This window comes from Oryx dammah, unplaced genomic scaffold (assembly GCF_014754425.2).
Source record: "Oryx dammah isolate SB20612 unplaced genomic scaffold, SCBI_Odam_1.1 HiC_scaffold_28, whole genome shotgun sequence".
Lineage (NCBI taxonomy): Eukaryota > Metazoa > Chordata > Mammalia > Artiodactyla > Bovidae > Oryx > Oryx dammah.
Window position 1 is genome coordinate 110,438,765 of NW_024070212.1, and position 12,061 is coordinate 110,450,825.

Sequence of the window (12,061 nt, forward strand, 5' to 3'; positions counted from 1 at the left end):
TCCAGTGGGCGCCGTGGCCAACGGTCCTGGGGTCACCATTTCCCCAGTGGCACCAAAAGCCCCAGCACGTGCCAGGCTTGGATGCCGTCCCGGGAAAGCAGAGGTCCGGGGACCACAGCTCAGGGCCAGCGTAGGAGGAGGGGGCTGCCCGGGCCGCGCCTCTGCGATGACCCCGCCCCCGGCCACACTCACAGCAGCTGCTTGTAGGTCCGCTCCTGGTAGGTCTGGTTGCTGACGTAGGTGATGTAGACGGAGAAGTGTTCAGCGGCGTAGCGGTACACGATGTCACACACGTCCGAGATAACGATGTTTTCCTCCATCCGGCGCTCCAGCTCCAACAGAAACCTGGGGGGCAGTGGCTGGGTTAGGGGTGCAGGGGGGAGACTGAGGGCACGTCCTCACCAAACCAACACGACAGGAGGCGGTCCCAGCGAGGGGGCTGTTCTATCACATCAAGGAATTACTTGTTCAGGTTTCCTGATAGATGATAACATTAGGAACATACTAAAGAGACCTCCTCCATACATGCGTACTGATGTGTTTATGAAGTGAGATGACGATGGGAATTCACTTCGGAATGCTCCCATGGGTGGCGGGGTTGGGGGGGGTGGATGGGGCCGTGGGTGAACCGAGATGCTGAAACGTGGGCTGTTCTGCTGTTTCTACTTCTGCGTGTTTGGGATATTCCATAATAACATATAAACAGATACGTAAACAAATAGATACTCCTCCCCCAGCACGGGGGTGCAGTGGCAGAGGCTGAGGGGTCTCCGAGACGGCGCTGGTCTCAGTCAGCTCTCACCTCTCTGAGCCCACCTGGTTGGGGGGACTGCCGCAGGATCTGGGGGCTGCAAACAGGAAGGTGGGGTGCCCGTGTGCAGGGGGACACTCAGGAGGGTCTACGGAGAGCCACATGGGGAGCAGGGGGCTGCTGCTGCCCAAGTGCTATTTCTCATTGGAACAGGGTTGGTTGGGCTCGCTGATAAAAGCTGAGTTTTAGCTGCAAACCTCCACAGGATAAGGTGTAAATGGTAAATGGATCTCTTATCCTAACAGAATGGCTGGAGCTCTTCTTCATGATGACCACCAGTCAATAGATGTCTGTTCCTCCTCCACTTAAGCACATCCCATCCTTCTTGAGGCAAAATATAAGCACAGTTCCAATCACCACTTCCATGCAGCTGGAGAGGAGAAAGTGTAACTCCAGGACTGCGCTCTGACTTGCCTCAGGGGATCTTGGGCCCTGCAGGCGCCAAGCCAGGGCCTGGTGGCGTCAGGATAAAGAGCGTGTCACCGGGACACCGCTGTGTCCAGTGCAGGCACAGGACACACGAGCGCCGGCACCGAGGGGAGGGGCCTGCAAGTAGCAGTTCTGTCTGGGGGCCGCACCGGCCTCGCTGCTGGGAGGGTGGCAGATCTCTGGGTTTATGTACTTAGGTTTATCTTTTGCCTTTTCATCTTTTCATATGAGAGTTGGACCATAAAGAAGGCTGAGCACCAAAGAACAGACGCTTTCAAACTGCAGTGCTGGAGAAGACTCTTGAGAGTCCCTTGGACTGCAAGGAGATCCAACCAGTCCATCCTAAAGGAGATCAGTCCTGAATATCATTGGAAGGACTGATACTGAAGCTGAAGCTCCAACGCTTTGGCCACCAGATGGGAAGAGCTACCTCACTGGAAAAGACCCTGATGCTGGGAAAGCTGAGGGCAAGAGGAGAAGGGGACGAGAGGATGAGATGGTTGGATGGCATCACCGACTCGATGGACATGAGTTTGAGCAAGCTCCAGGAGAAAGTGAAAGCAGAGAAGCCTGGTGTGCTGCAGTCCATGGGGTCGCAAAGAGTTAAGACACGACCTAGTGACTGAACAACAATTCAGTTATAGCTTATTACAGAAAACTCCAAACATTCAAAAGCAGAGAGGCCAGCGTAGCAGGCAGGCACCACCAGCCCCGGCCACACCCCGGGTGGGGAGGAGGGACTGGAAGGCGCCCCACGAGGACGGGGCGCTGGCTCACCGCTCGCTGACGGCCATGACGTCCAGCACGTTGGAGAAGAGGATGTGGGCCTCGGACGGGTGCAGGATCTTCTTCAGCCGCTCGTTCTCCATGAAGTGGGACACCAGCAGGTTCAGGCTTTTATAGTAGGAGGCCTCCGAAGTGATAAGCTCGAACATGGCCTGGGACACCGGGCAAAGAAGACGAGAGGAGGGCCAGCAGTCAGCACCCAGGGGTCACTTTTCCCCACTCTCAGACAATTGAAAGTGCAAGTCGCTCCGCCGTGTCTGACTCTTTGTGACCACATGGACTACACAGTCAGCCCACGGGATTCTCCAGGCCAGGATACTGGAGTGGGTAGCCTTTCCCTTCTCCAGGGGATCTTGCCAACCCAGGGATCGAACCCAGGTCTCCCACATTGCAGGCAGATTCTTTACCAGCTGAGCCATCAGGGAAGCCCAAGAATACTGGAGTGGGTAGCCTAGCCCTTCTCCAGAGGATCTTCCCGACCCAGGAATTGAACCAAGGTCTCCTGCATTGCAGGTGGATTCTTTACCAGCTGAGCTATCAGGGAGGCCCCTCAGACAGAGGCAAAGGTTTTATTTTATTTTTGGCCACAATGCACAACTTGCAGGATCTTAGTTCCCCAAGCAGGGATCGAGTCCTCATCCTCAGCAGTGAAAGCTCCAAGTCCTAACCACTGGACCACCAGGGAATTCTCCAGATGCAAAGGTGGCCAGCACCCTCTCAGAGACCTCTCGCCTGCTCACAGTAGTGAAGCTGGAGACGCCCTCGTGTCCAAGGTCAAACACAAGAGGTCATCCATTCATCAGAGCTCCGACAGCTGCCAAGGGTGACTCAGAACTGCTTCCTGGTGAAGAATGGCTGGGAGACTCTTCCATAGAGGGAGCCCCACTTCTACACACCCAGAAAAACGTTTAGAAGGAACCAGGTCATGATGTCAACCACAGGTGTGGAATTTGAGGGTGAATCTCACCCTTTTTCTTCTTTAAAAAGTCTCTCTTTTTATTTTTGGCTGCTACACAGGCTCTTCTCTAGGCGCATCGGGTGGGGGCTACTCTCTTGCGTGGTGCCCAGCCTTCTCACTACCGTCGCTTCTCTTGCTGCAGAGCACAGGCTCTAGGCAGGCGGGCTTCCGCAGCTGTGGTTCCTGGGCTCTACTGAGCACAACAGGCTCAATAGTTGTGGTGCACGGGCTTATCTGCTCCACGGCACGTGGGATCTTCCCGGGCCAGGGATCGGACTCATGTCTCCTGCATTGACAGGCAAATTCTTTACCACTGAGCCACCAGGGAACCCCTACTCTTTTCTTTTTACGCTTTCAACCGTCCGAGAACTGAAGAATGAGCACAGATTATTTCTTTCATGGTCTGATTTTATAATGTAATCAATAAAGCAATCTTCATTTTGAAGAAGAGAGAAAAAAAGAGAGAAATCCATAATCTGATAAGCTTTTTGGAGGCAGCTTCTTCTCTATCATGCTTATTATGCGATTATTGAGCCTATGAAACAACAAGCTCACTGGACCTCTGTTCCCTCACGTGTCGTCTGTGAAGCAGGGTGGGAATGCCAGCTCACCCTCCTGCTTCACTCACAAGCAAACTCATGACCCTTCCTGAGGCCACCCGGGGGCCACCCTCACCATCCTCCCCACCCCCACCTCCCTCTGCTATTTATCAGCCTAGCATGGGTTCAGGTTCTACTGTGGCCACCCGGCAGGGACGGTCAAGTGGGGTGAATTGTGACTGCCCTTCCAAAGCTGTGGGGTTTCCCCCGCGGCTCAGTGGTAAAGAATCCACCTGCCAATGCAGGAGACGTGAATTTGATCCCTGGATCAGGAAGATGCCCTGGAGAAGGAAATGGCAACCCACTCCAGCATTCTCGCCTGGGAAATTCCATGCACAGAGGAGCCTGGCAGGCTATACAGTGCATGGGTTTGCAGACTCAGACATGACTGAGCAACTAACAACTCCTCCATACCTGGGTCTACATCCCACCCTCTAGCACCTGCGAATGGGAACCTGTTTGGCAAAAGGGTCTTTGCACATTAAGTTATGGATGTCAAGGTGAGGAGACCATCCTGGATTGAGGTCTAAATCCAATGACAGCTGTCCTTGTAGGAGAGATGCAGAGAGAGACACATAGGGAAGAAGGCTAGGTGAGGACCCAGGCAGAGACGGGAGTGATGCTGCCTCAAGTTCAGGAACACCCAGAGCCACCAGAAGCGGAAGAGGCGGAAACTGCCGACAGCCGACTTCAGGCTCTGGGCTCTGCAACTGGGGGAGAATTAATTACCACCCAGTTTGTGGTTACAGCAGCCCCAGGGAAATAGACAGAGGAGGGCTGGAGCCAGGAGGGCTGGAGCCAGGCGAGCAATGAACGCTGGGGGCCCTGGTCCCCACCCAGTGTCCCGACCACCCCCCATGTCTCACACCTCCATCCTCCCCACTGGCTGGAACCCTGATGCAGGGTTTAAGACTCTGGCAACGAACACTAGCGCTCCCAGGGCCAGGAGGGACACTGGAAGGAAGGGAGGCAGGCAGGGAGAGGGAGGGAGGACCAGCATATTCTCCAGACACATAAGGCGCTTTCCCACTTCATGCTCTCTGCACCCCCCCACCCCCCCGCCCCGCCCCTAGGAAGGACACACGGAAGGTCCCATTTTATTAAAAGGAAACAGACGCAGAGGTTAAGTAATGCCCCCGAAGTTACCGCTGGACGGTGCAAGACTCAACCCAAGGGTTTTCCAAATTCTGGACTCTGCCCCCCACTACCCCCACCCCTGCTGCCTTAGACGTAGACAAGGCCGGGGATCCAGTGGGGTCTACAGGCAGCCTGCTGGGAGCTACTCTGCTGCCTCCATGCAAAGCTCAGACAAACAGCTGACCTGGCAAAGTGCTTTAAAATAAGCGACATATTTGCAAGTTGGGCATGCTTAGCAGCATAAATGGGATCTGGCCACTGCCCTAGTGGTAAAGAACCTGCTTGCCAGTGCCAGGGACCTAAGAGACAAGGGTTCGATCCCTGGGTCGGGAAGATCCCCTGGAGGAGGGCATGGCAACCCACACCAGTGCCTGGAGAATCCCATGGACAGAGGAGCCTGGTGGGCTACGATCCACAGGGTTGCAGAGTCAGACATGACTGAAGTGACTTAGCCCAGCATTGCAGAGCAACAGCCTAAACCTGCCCAGCACCAATGAGAAAGTTCACACACACACATCACTGCAGTATAGCCCACCAGTGATAGGCCTGGGCCACCAGCAGAGAACCCTGCCTCCTCCAACCCCAGTGTCTGTGCCTCACGCAAGACAACGTGACGAGGCGCTGAAACGAGCCCGCAGCCTCTCTGTCCCCAAGTCACGTGGGCTGAAAGATTTGAAACAACACTCAGCACGTCCCGCTGGCCTCGCCTGCGTCTGAGCCGAGGCCCCGGCACAGAAGGCCCCACCCTCTGCTCTGCCAGCGTCCACCAAGCCCTGCCCGGCAAGGCTGCACTGGGCAGGAAGTTCCCGGAAGTGCCTCCAATACAGGGGCTGAAACAAATGACTTCCTGCTGCTAAATTTAAGTTTCTTAAGAAAACGTCAAGCCATTAGAGCTTGCTAATTCTAAGCAAACATAACCGAAAATAAAAAACACCCCAAACCAAGACAGATGAGTGCTGCAAATCCCGAGAGGAAAAGGACAGCAGTTCCAGGGTAAGCCCCTCAGATAAGGTGTGTCTGCTGAATCCCATCTCCCCCAGTGACGCCCGAGGCACACCTGGGGTCACAGGTGGGAAAGGTCCCCAGATTGCCGACAGCATCCTCATCCTGATCCCCTGGAGGACACAGGGCCGGAGGCCGCTGGGCAGAGGCAGGCGGGCCTCTCAGTCACTGACACGCCGCAGGCGTTGGGCCTGAATCACCTCTAATTGATACCGGCTGTGCCCATTCACCGCAAGCTCACCCCCTCTTTCTCCGTTTATAGGGCGATTAGTCATCTGTGGATTTTAGTTTTCCAGGGTGTTTGTCTTTATTTTATATGTCAGATTATTTGCCACATCAATATGGTTGTCTTTTCCTCATCAATATTATTTTCATCCTCAGTCATTCAAGCCTTTGAATGGGCGTTTGGAGTTGACAGGGATCCAGGCCCTGCTCATTTATTTACTCATCCATCCAATCATCCAATCATTCATCAGACACTCATCCATCCATTCATTCACTCATTCATCCATCCAGTCATTCACTCATTCATTCATTCATCCACTCATTCCTTCATTCATCCACTCATCCCTTCATTCCTTCACTCATTTATCCGTCCACTCATTCATTCACCCATCAACTCATTCGTTTGTCCACTCACTCATTCATTCATCCAGCCACTCATCCACTCATTCATTCAATCACTCATCCATCCACTCATTCATCCACTGTTCATTCCCCATTCACTCATTCCATCTTCCATTCATCTTCTCATCCGTCCATCCATTCCCTCATTCGATCAATCATTATCCACTCGTTCGTTTGTACATTCACTCATTCATTCATCCACTCATTCATTCACTCGTCCATGAACTGGTCCAGGTCCCCAGCACTCCTCCTCTGTGAACCCCATGGACTCCCCTGCTGCCTCACACACTTCCTCAGGACCTCCCCGGTGGCCCAGTGGTTAAGACTCTGCCTTCCAATGCAGGGGACATGGGTTCCATCCCTGGTCAGGGAACTAAGATCCCACATGCCACAGGGAAATGAAGCCCTCGGCAACCACTGAGCCTGTGTGCTCTAGAGCCCGCATGCTACAGCTGGAGAGAAGCCCACGCCACAGCTAGAGAAGCCTGCACGCCAAGGAGATCCAAGTGCTGCAGCCAAGACCCGAAGCAGCCGAATAGATTAAAAAAAAAAAAACGCACTGGGGAGAAAAAGACTGAGTTGCAGGAACTGCTGACCACTCCCTGATGCCCTTTTGCCAGTTTGGGCATCACTTTCTGTCCAGACCCAGGAAACTCTTGGCTGTGTTTCTCTCTTAGTCATCACCGTCCTGTCTGAGCCACGTCAACGGGTGTGACACTTCACTGATAAACAGTGGCCATAAATGTCCGTTTCTCTCACCTTGTTTATGCAGCGTTGTCAGAAATAAAATGCCAGCGAGCAAAGGATAGTAACAGCCGCTGCCTGTCCAGCTCCTACCCTGCGCCTGGTGTCCTGCTGGGGACCTCCAACGTGTCACCTCCCTCGGTCCTCACGACAACCCTGAGATCCCCCGACGGTCCCCTCTGTGTGGATGAGGGTGCCACAGAGCTTGTGAAAACCAAGGTGCACTCCTCATCCTTTGGATCTCAGGGCTCTGTGCCTGGACTGCCCTGCTAGGGATGCCCTTCCACACACACGCCTAGGCTTTCCCGAGAGCCTACAGGCTGGCGGTGGTGCCGGGCCACTGCCCCCCTCCTTGCAGGTCGATGTGATGTCCTCCTTCCCACCCTCGATTATCAGCTCCTTCCGGCTAATTGTCTTTTTAGCTTTACATGGTGCTTGCCAGTGGGTGCATGCATGTGCGTGCTAAGTCTCTTCAGTTGTGTCCGGCTCTGTGCGACCCTATGGATTGTAGTCTGCCAGACTCCTCTGTCTGTGTAATTCTCCAGGCAAGAATACTGGAGTGGGTTGCCGTGGCCTCTTCCAGGGGATCTTCCCAACCCGGGGAGCAAACCTGGGTCTCCTGCCTGGCAAGCAGTCTCTTTACCGACTGAGCCACCAGGGAATCCCTTTCAAGTAGGTGCTTGAGACAGTTTGTTAAGCGAGAACCTCTAAACCAGCTCTCACATGGGAACCAGGCCTGGCATCGAGTGATGGGTCTTACTCCTGTACTGCCTACGGCTCACAACTTCCACCCGAAAGCTTGGCTCCCAGACCCCTCCTCCTCGTGGCCGTGGGGCCTCTCTTCCCAAGGGTGCCATTAGCTGTGCCCACCGTTCAAACTCCTTTCCTGGCTCCAGCCGGACTGGACGCCGGATGGCCCGTCTCCTCTACCAGGTGGCTTCCTGCAAGGCCTGGCCCCGGTCAGCACACAGGAGACTGCATGCGTTTGCTGCGCACCTACTGGGAGCTGTGGGCCCTGGGGATCCCGAGAGGACCAAGACCTGATCCCTGCCCCCGGGGGGTGGCCAGCTTAGGAGGCCACCCTGCTAGGGGGCTGAGGTCGGTGACACCTTCTGCCCTCCCCAGCTCACTTGTTCCACAGACATGTGCCCAGAGCCCCCTCCAGGTAGAGTATGGGCCCAGTGCTGGCGACACAGAAGGACACACACATTGGGCACAGCCACTGACAGCTTATCAGGGACGTCCACAGTGACCGGGGGGCTTCACCTTGGCAGGCGACAGGGGAGGCAGGCAGCCAGAGACAGCAGGCTTCCAGAAGGGGCTGTCAGAGTCAAAGAACCGTTAAGAGTTAGCGGGCCAAAAACGGAGGGAGGATACATGTACCCCAATGTTCATCACAGCACTGTTTACAATAACCAGGACATGGAAGTAACCTAGATGTCCATCGGCAGACGAATGGATAAGAGAGCTGTGGTACATATACACAATGGAATATTACTCAGCTATTAAAAAGAATGCATTTGAATCAGTTCTAATGAGGTGGATGAAACTGGAGCCTATTATACAGAGCGAAGTAAGTCAGAAAGAAAAACACCAATATAGTATACTAACGCATATATATGGAATTTAGAAAGATGGTAATGATGACCCTGTATGCAAGACAGCAAAAGAGACATAGACATAAAGAACAGAATTTTGGACTTTGTGGGAGAAGGTGAGGCTGGGATGATTTGAGAGAATAGCATTAAAACATGTATATTATCATATGCAAAATACATCACCAGTCCAGGTTCGATGCGTGAGGAAAAAAAAAAAAAAAGAGGGGGAAGTCCCACCTATCTCAGCCTGACTCCGTGACTACGTTTGTAAAAATGCAGATTCTCAGGCGCCTCCCCAGAGCCACTCATAACCTGTCCTCAAGAAGTTCCCCAGGTGGTTCTGAGGTGTGGCAGAGTCTGAGAGCCCGGTGTCAGGGCTGGGGTGTCCCCCAGCTCCAGAGCCCGCCCGTGTACCTTTCTTTCTCACGTGTCACCTGAGTGCTAAGCGCTGGGCACTGCCCGATACCTGACTTCCCTGCAGTGCTGCTTCCTGGAGGGTGGGGAGAGGTGGAGAGAAAGCTGTCTAAGGACAGCCCTGCCCTCTGCTTTGGGCCTTGAGTCCTGCTGCCACCAGCCGCGGCCAGCCTGGGTGGACTCGTGTCCTCTCTCTGCCAGGCCTTGCTTCCCACATGAGCCGACTGTCCAGGCACAAAGCTGTGCCCACTTCTGCAGCTAGAAGAGTAATGCAAACCCCGCAGGCACTAGATTGGACAGAAGTGACCGAAAAGGCTTGCAGTTAAAGAAGCGGCCCTTAGAGCATCCCTTTTCATCCTTGACTAATGACGATGAAGCTGGATTTCAGAGCCCAGGCTGAGTCCTGCTGCAGCGTGGTCTCTAGTCTGTGCAGGAAATGCAAGGAGAGCCGCTATGGGGGCCATGGGTCCTCGGTGTCACCCTGGGTGCTGACAGCTACTCCCCCACTCGCTATGGGACTAAAGGGTCACACAGTAAGTGCGAGTTAATCTGCAGGCCCTGGGGGGCCTGGTGTGCCCCCACACAAACCAGCTGCCCAAACCCAAGCCTTGGCAAGTTCACACATATCACAAGCCAATTGTTAGGTTTTTCTCAAGATGGCTTGGGTAATAGGGTAGCTCACAAAAAAGTACCAAAACAGATACAGATTTGAAAAGACATGTGCTAGAGAAGATGCTCAGCCCCATTCACAACAAGAGAAATGCAAAGTAAAACCACAACACGGCATCATTCATGTCCAGCTCACTGGTCAAGATGAACTCATCAGATGTTGTACCTTCCTGGTGAGAGGGAGCCAGCACCTTCACACACACCTGAAGTGTGAAGACAGCCTGGTGATGAGGTTTCAAAATTTCAAAAGTATATAACCTTTCACCCAACAGTTCCACTTAGCAATTCCTACAGTACACCATTGTATAGATCTGCCTTTTATTAGTATAACGCTGTAAAGAACATCCTTGATACACAACATTTCTAGTTGCAAATGTCCATCCACAGGGGACTGGTTGAATCAATTATGGAATATCATAAGTAGTGGAGCTCCATAAAGCTTAAAAAAAAAAGAAAGAAAAGAAAAAAAAATAGGGACCTCTCTTTGGGCTGATCTGGAAATACTGTCAAAACATTTTGGTGCATTGGATAAGAATCTGCCTACCAATGCAGGGGACATGGGTTTGATCCCTGGTCTGGGAAGATTCGACACGTCACAGAGTAACTAAGCCCGTGTGCCACACGTACTGAGCCGGTGTGCCCAGAGCTTGTGCTCTCGGAACTAGAGAGCAGACCCCGCTTGCTGCAACTGGAGAAAGCCCGTGAAGAGTAATGAAGACCCCAGTGCAACCAAACATAAATAAAAGTAATAAATTAAAAAACCCATTTTGCTACGTTAAAAAAATAAGCAAGACATAAACAATGTACATAGAGCTTATCATTTGTGTAACAGACACAGATATTGGCCCCGAGGGCCAGGGGTTAGAAGGGGAGGGTTTATTCACCATAATTCTGTTTGCTCTGTTTGAAATTTATGTCAAGTGCATGTTATTTACCCAACAGATTTATTTTTAAAATGCTAAATGGTAACATCACTTTGTTAAAATAGGTATGTGCGTGCTCAGTCACTTCAGTCATGTCCAACTCTTTGTGACCCCATTGTAGCCCACTGGGCTCCTCTGTCCATGGATTCTCCAGGCAAGAACACTGGAGTGGGTTGCCATGCCCTCCTCCAGGGGATCTTCCCCACCCGGAAATTCAATCAGTGTTTCTTATGTCTCCTGCATTGCCAGGCAGGTTCTTTACCACTAGCACCACCTGGAAAGCCCAAAATAGGTATAAATGCTTGCAATATCTGATGTTTTGGGTGATGGCTACTGTCCATCTTAAAGCATGGGACAATTTGGGACTAATTTGCTGAACTGTTTGGGGTTTATCCTACGGAGACAAATATATGATTCAATGAAGGTTGGTGAATAAAACAACCACGACTTAATTTTCTGATAGAAGTATATCATTGAAAAATACGAGCAGTTTCCTCGTCAAATGGACAGTCTTCTTTGGGGGGGGAAATGAAAGTATATTTAAGTTCTAAGTTGTAAAAACAGGTTGAAAAGCAACAAAAACACAACTCTGATTTCAGAGGCTGATCAGACCCAGACTGAGAGTCCTACCCAAACTGGCTAGCTCCCTGGGACGCCCCCTCCCACCTTGTTCCCAGGGGAATGGAGCTGGGAAACTGGTTCAGACTGGTATGGGCGGTGTCACCACAGTGCCAGCCAGGGTGTGTGTGCATCCTTGTTTCCATGGAGCTGCTTGAAATATCATGCCCTGCTCAATTTTTTGAGCTCTGCACAGTCAGTCCCCCAAGATCACCAGGACTTCGTCTTTATCTGGCCTGGGGACACAACCCACACCAGTGGCAGGGGCGACTTCTCCAGGGGACGGGGCTAGAGCAGGATCCCAGCTTCTCCTTCATTTCTCATGACCCCGGTGCCAGGTATGGCGAAAGTCAAGCAAACGCAGTGACCGTCCTCGCCTCTCCCATTTAAACACCCAACCCTTCCTCAGCGGCCTTCTTCTTAAGTTTGTGATTTGAATATTTGTCTAGTTACTTTCTCAAACCATCACGTTCTCAATCAGTAATTGAGAAAACATTCCAAACAGGAAGATGGGAACCAAGAGCTTCAGAGTTAAGTTAAAAAGCAAAAAGTAAACCCAGGAAATCCTACACGACATCTAAGAGAACATGTTCCAATGTCAGCTGCCTACTTTTTATACTTTAAAGAGGAGGAGGGGAAACATACAATTTTATTCTTAAATCCTGATTCTTTCAGTGACCAGTTGAGACTCAGACCTACCAAAAGGCCACCATTTGGGAGTATTTTCCTTGACTTCCCTGGTGGCT

At 52.2% G+C, this 12,061-nt stretch overlaps 1 protein-coding gene across 3 annotated transcripts in view; it reads right to left on the reverse strand.

The window, feature by feature from the left end:
* NGEF (neuronal guanine nucleotide exchange factor) overlaps window positions 1–12,061 on the reverse strand; it is a 131,058-nt gene that overhangs the window by 13,121 nt on the left and 105,876 nt on the right. For all 3 annotated transcript variants that reach the window (XM_040231781.1, XM_040231780.1, XM_040231782.1), the window contains 2 exons: window positions 2,018–2,178; window positions 193–345 (listed from right to left, as the gene is read on the reverse strand). In XM_040231781.1, coding sequence (XP_040087715.1) covers window positions 193–345; window positions 2,018–2,178 — 314 coding nt within the window. The remainder of the gene's footprint in view (window positions 1–192; window positions 346–2,017; window positions 2,179–12,061) is intronic.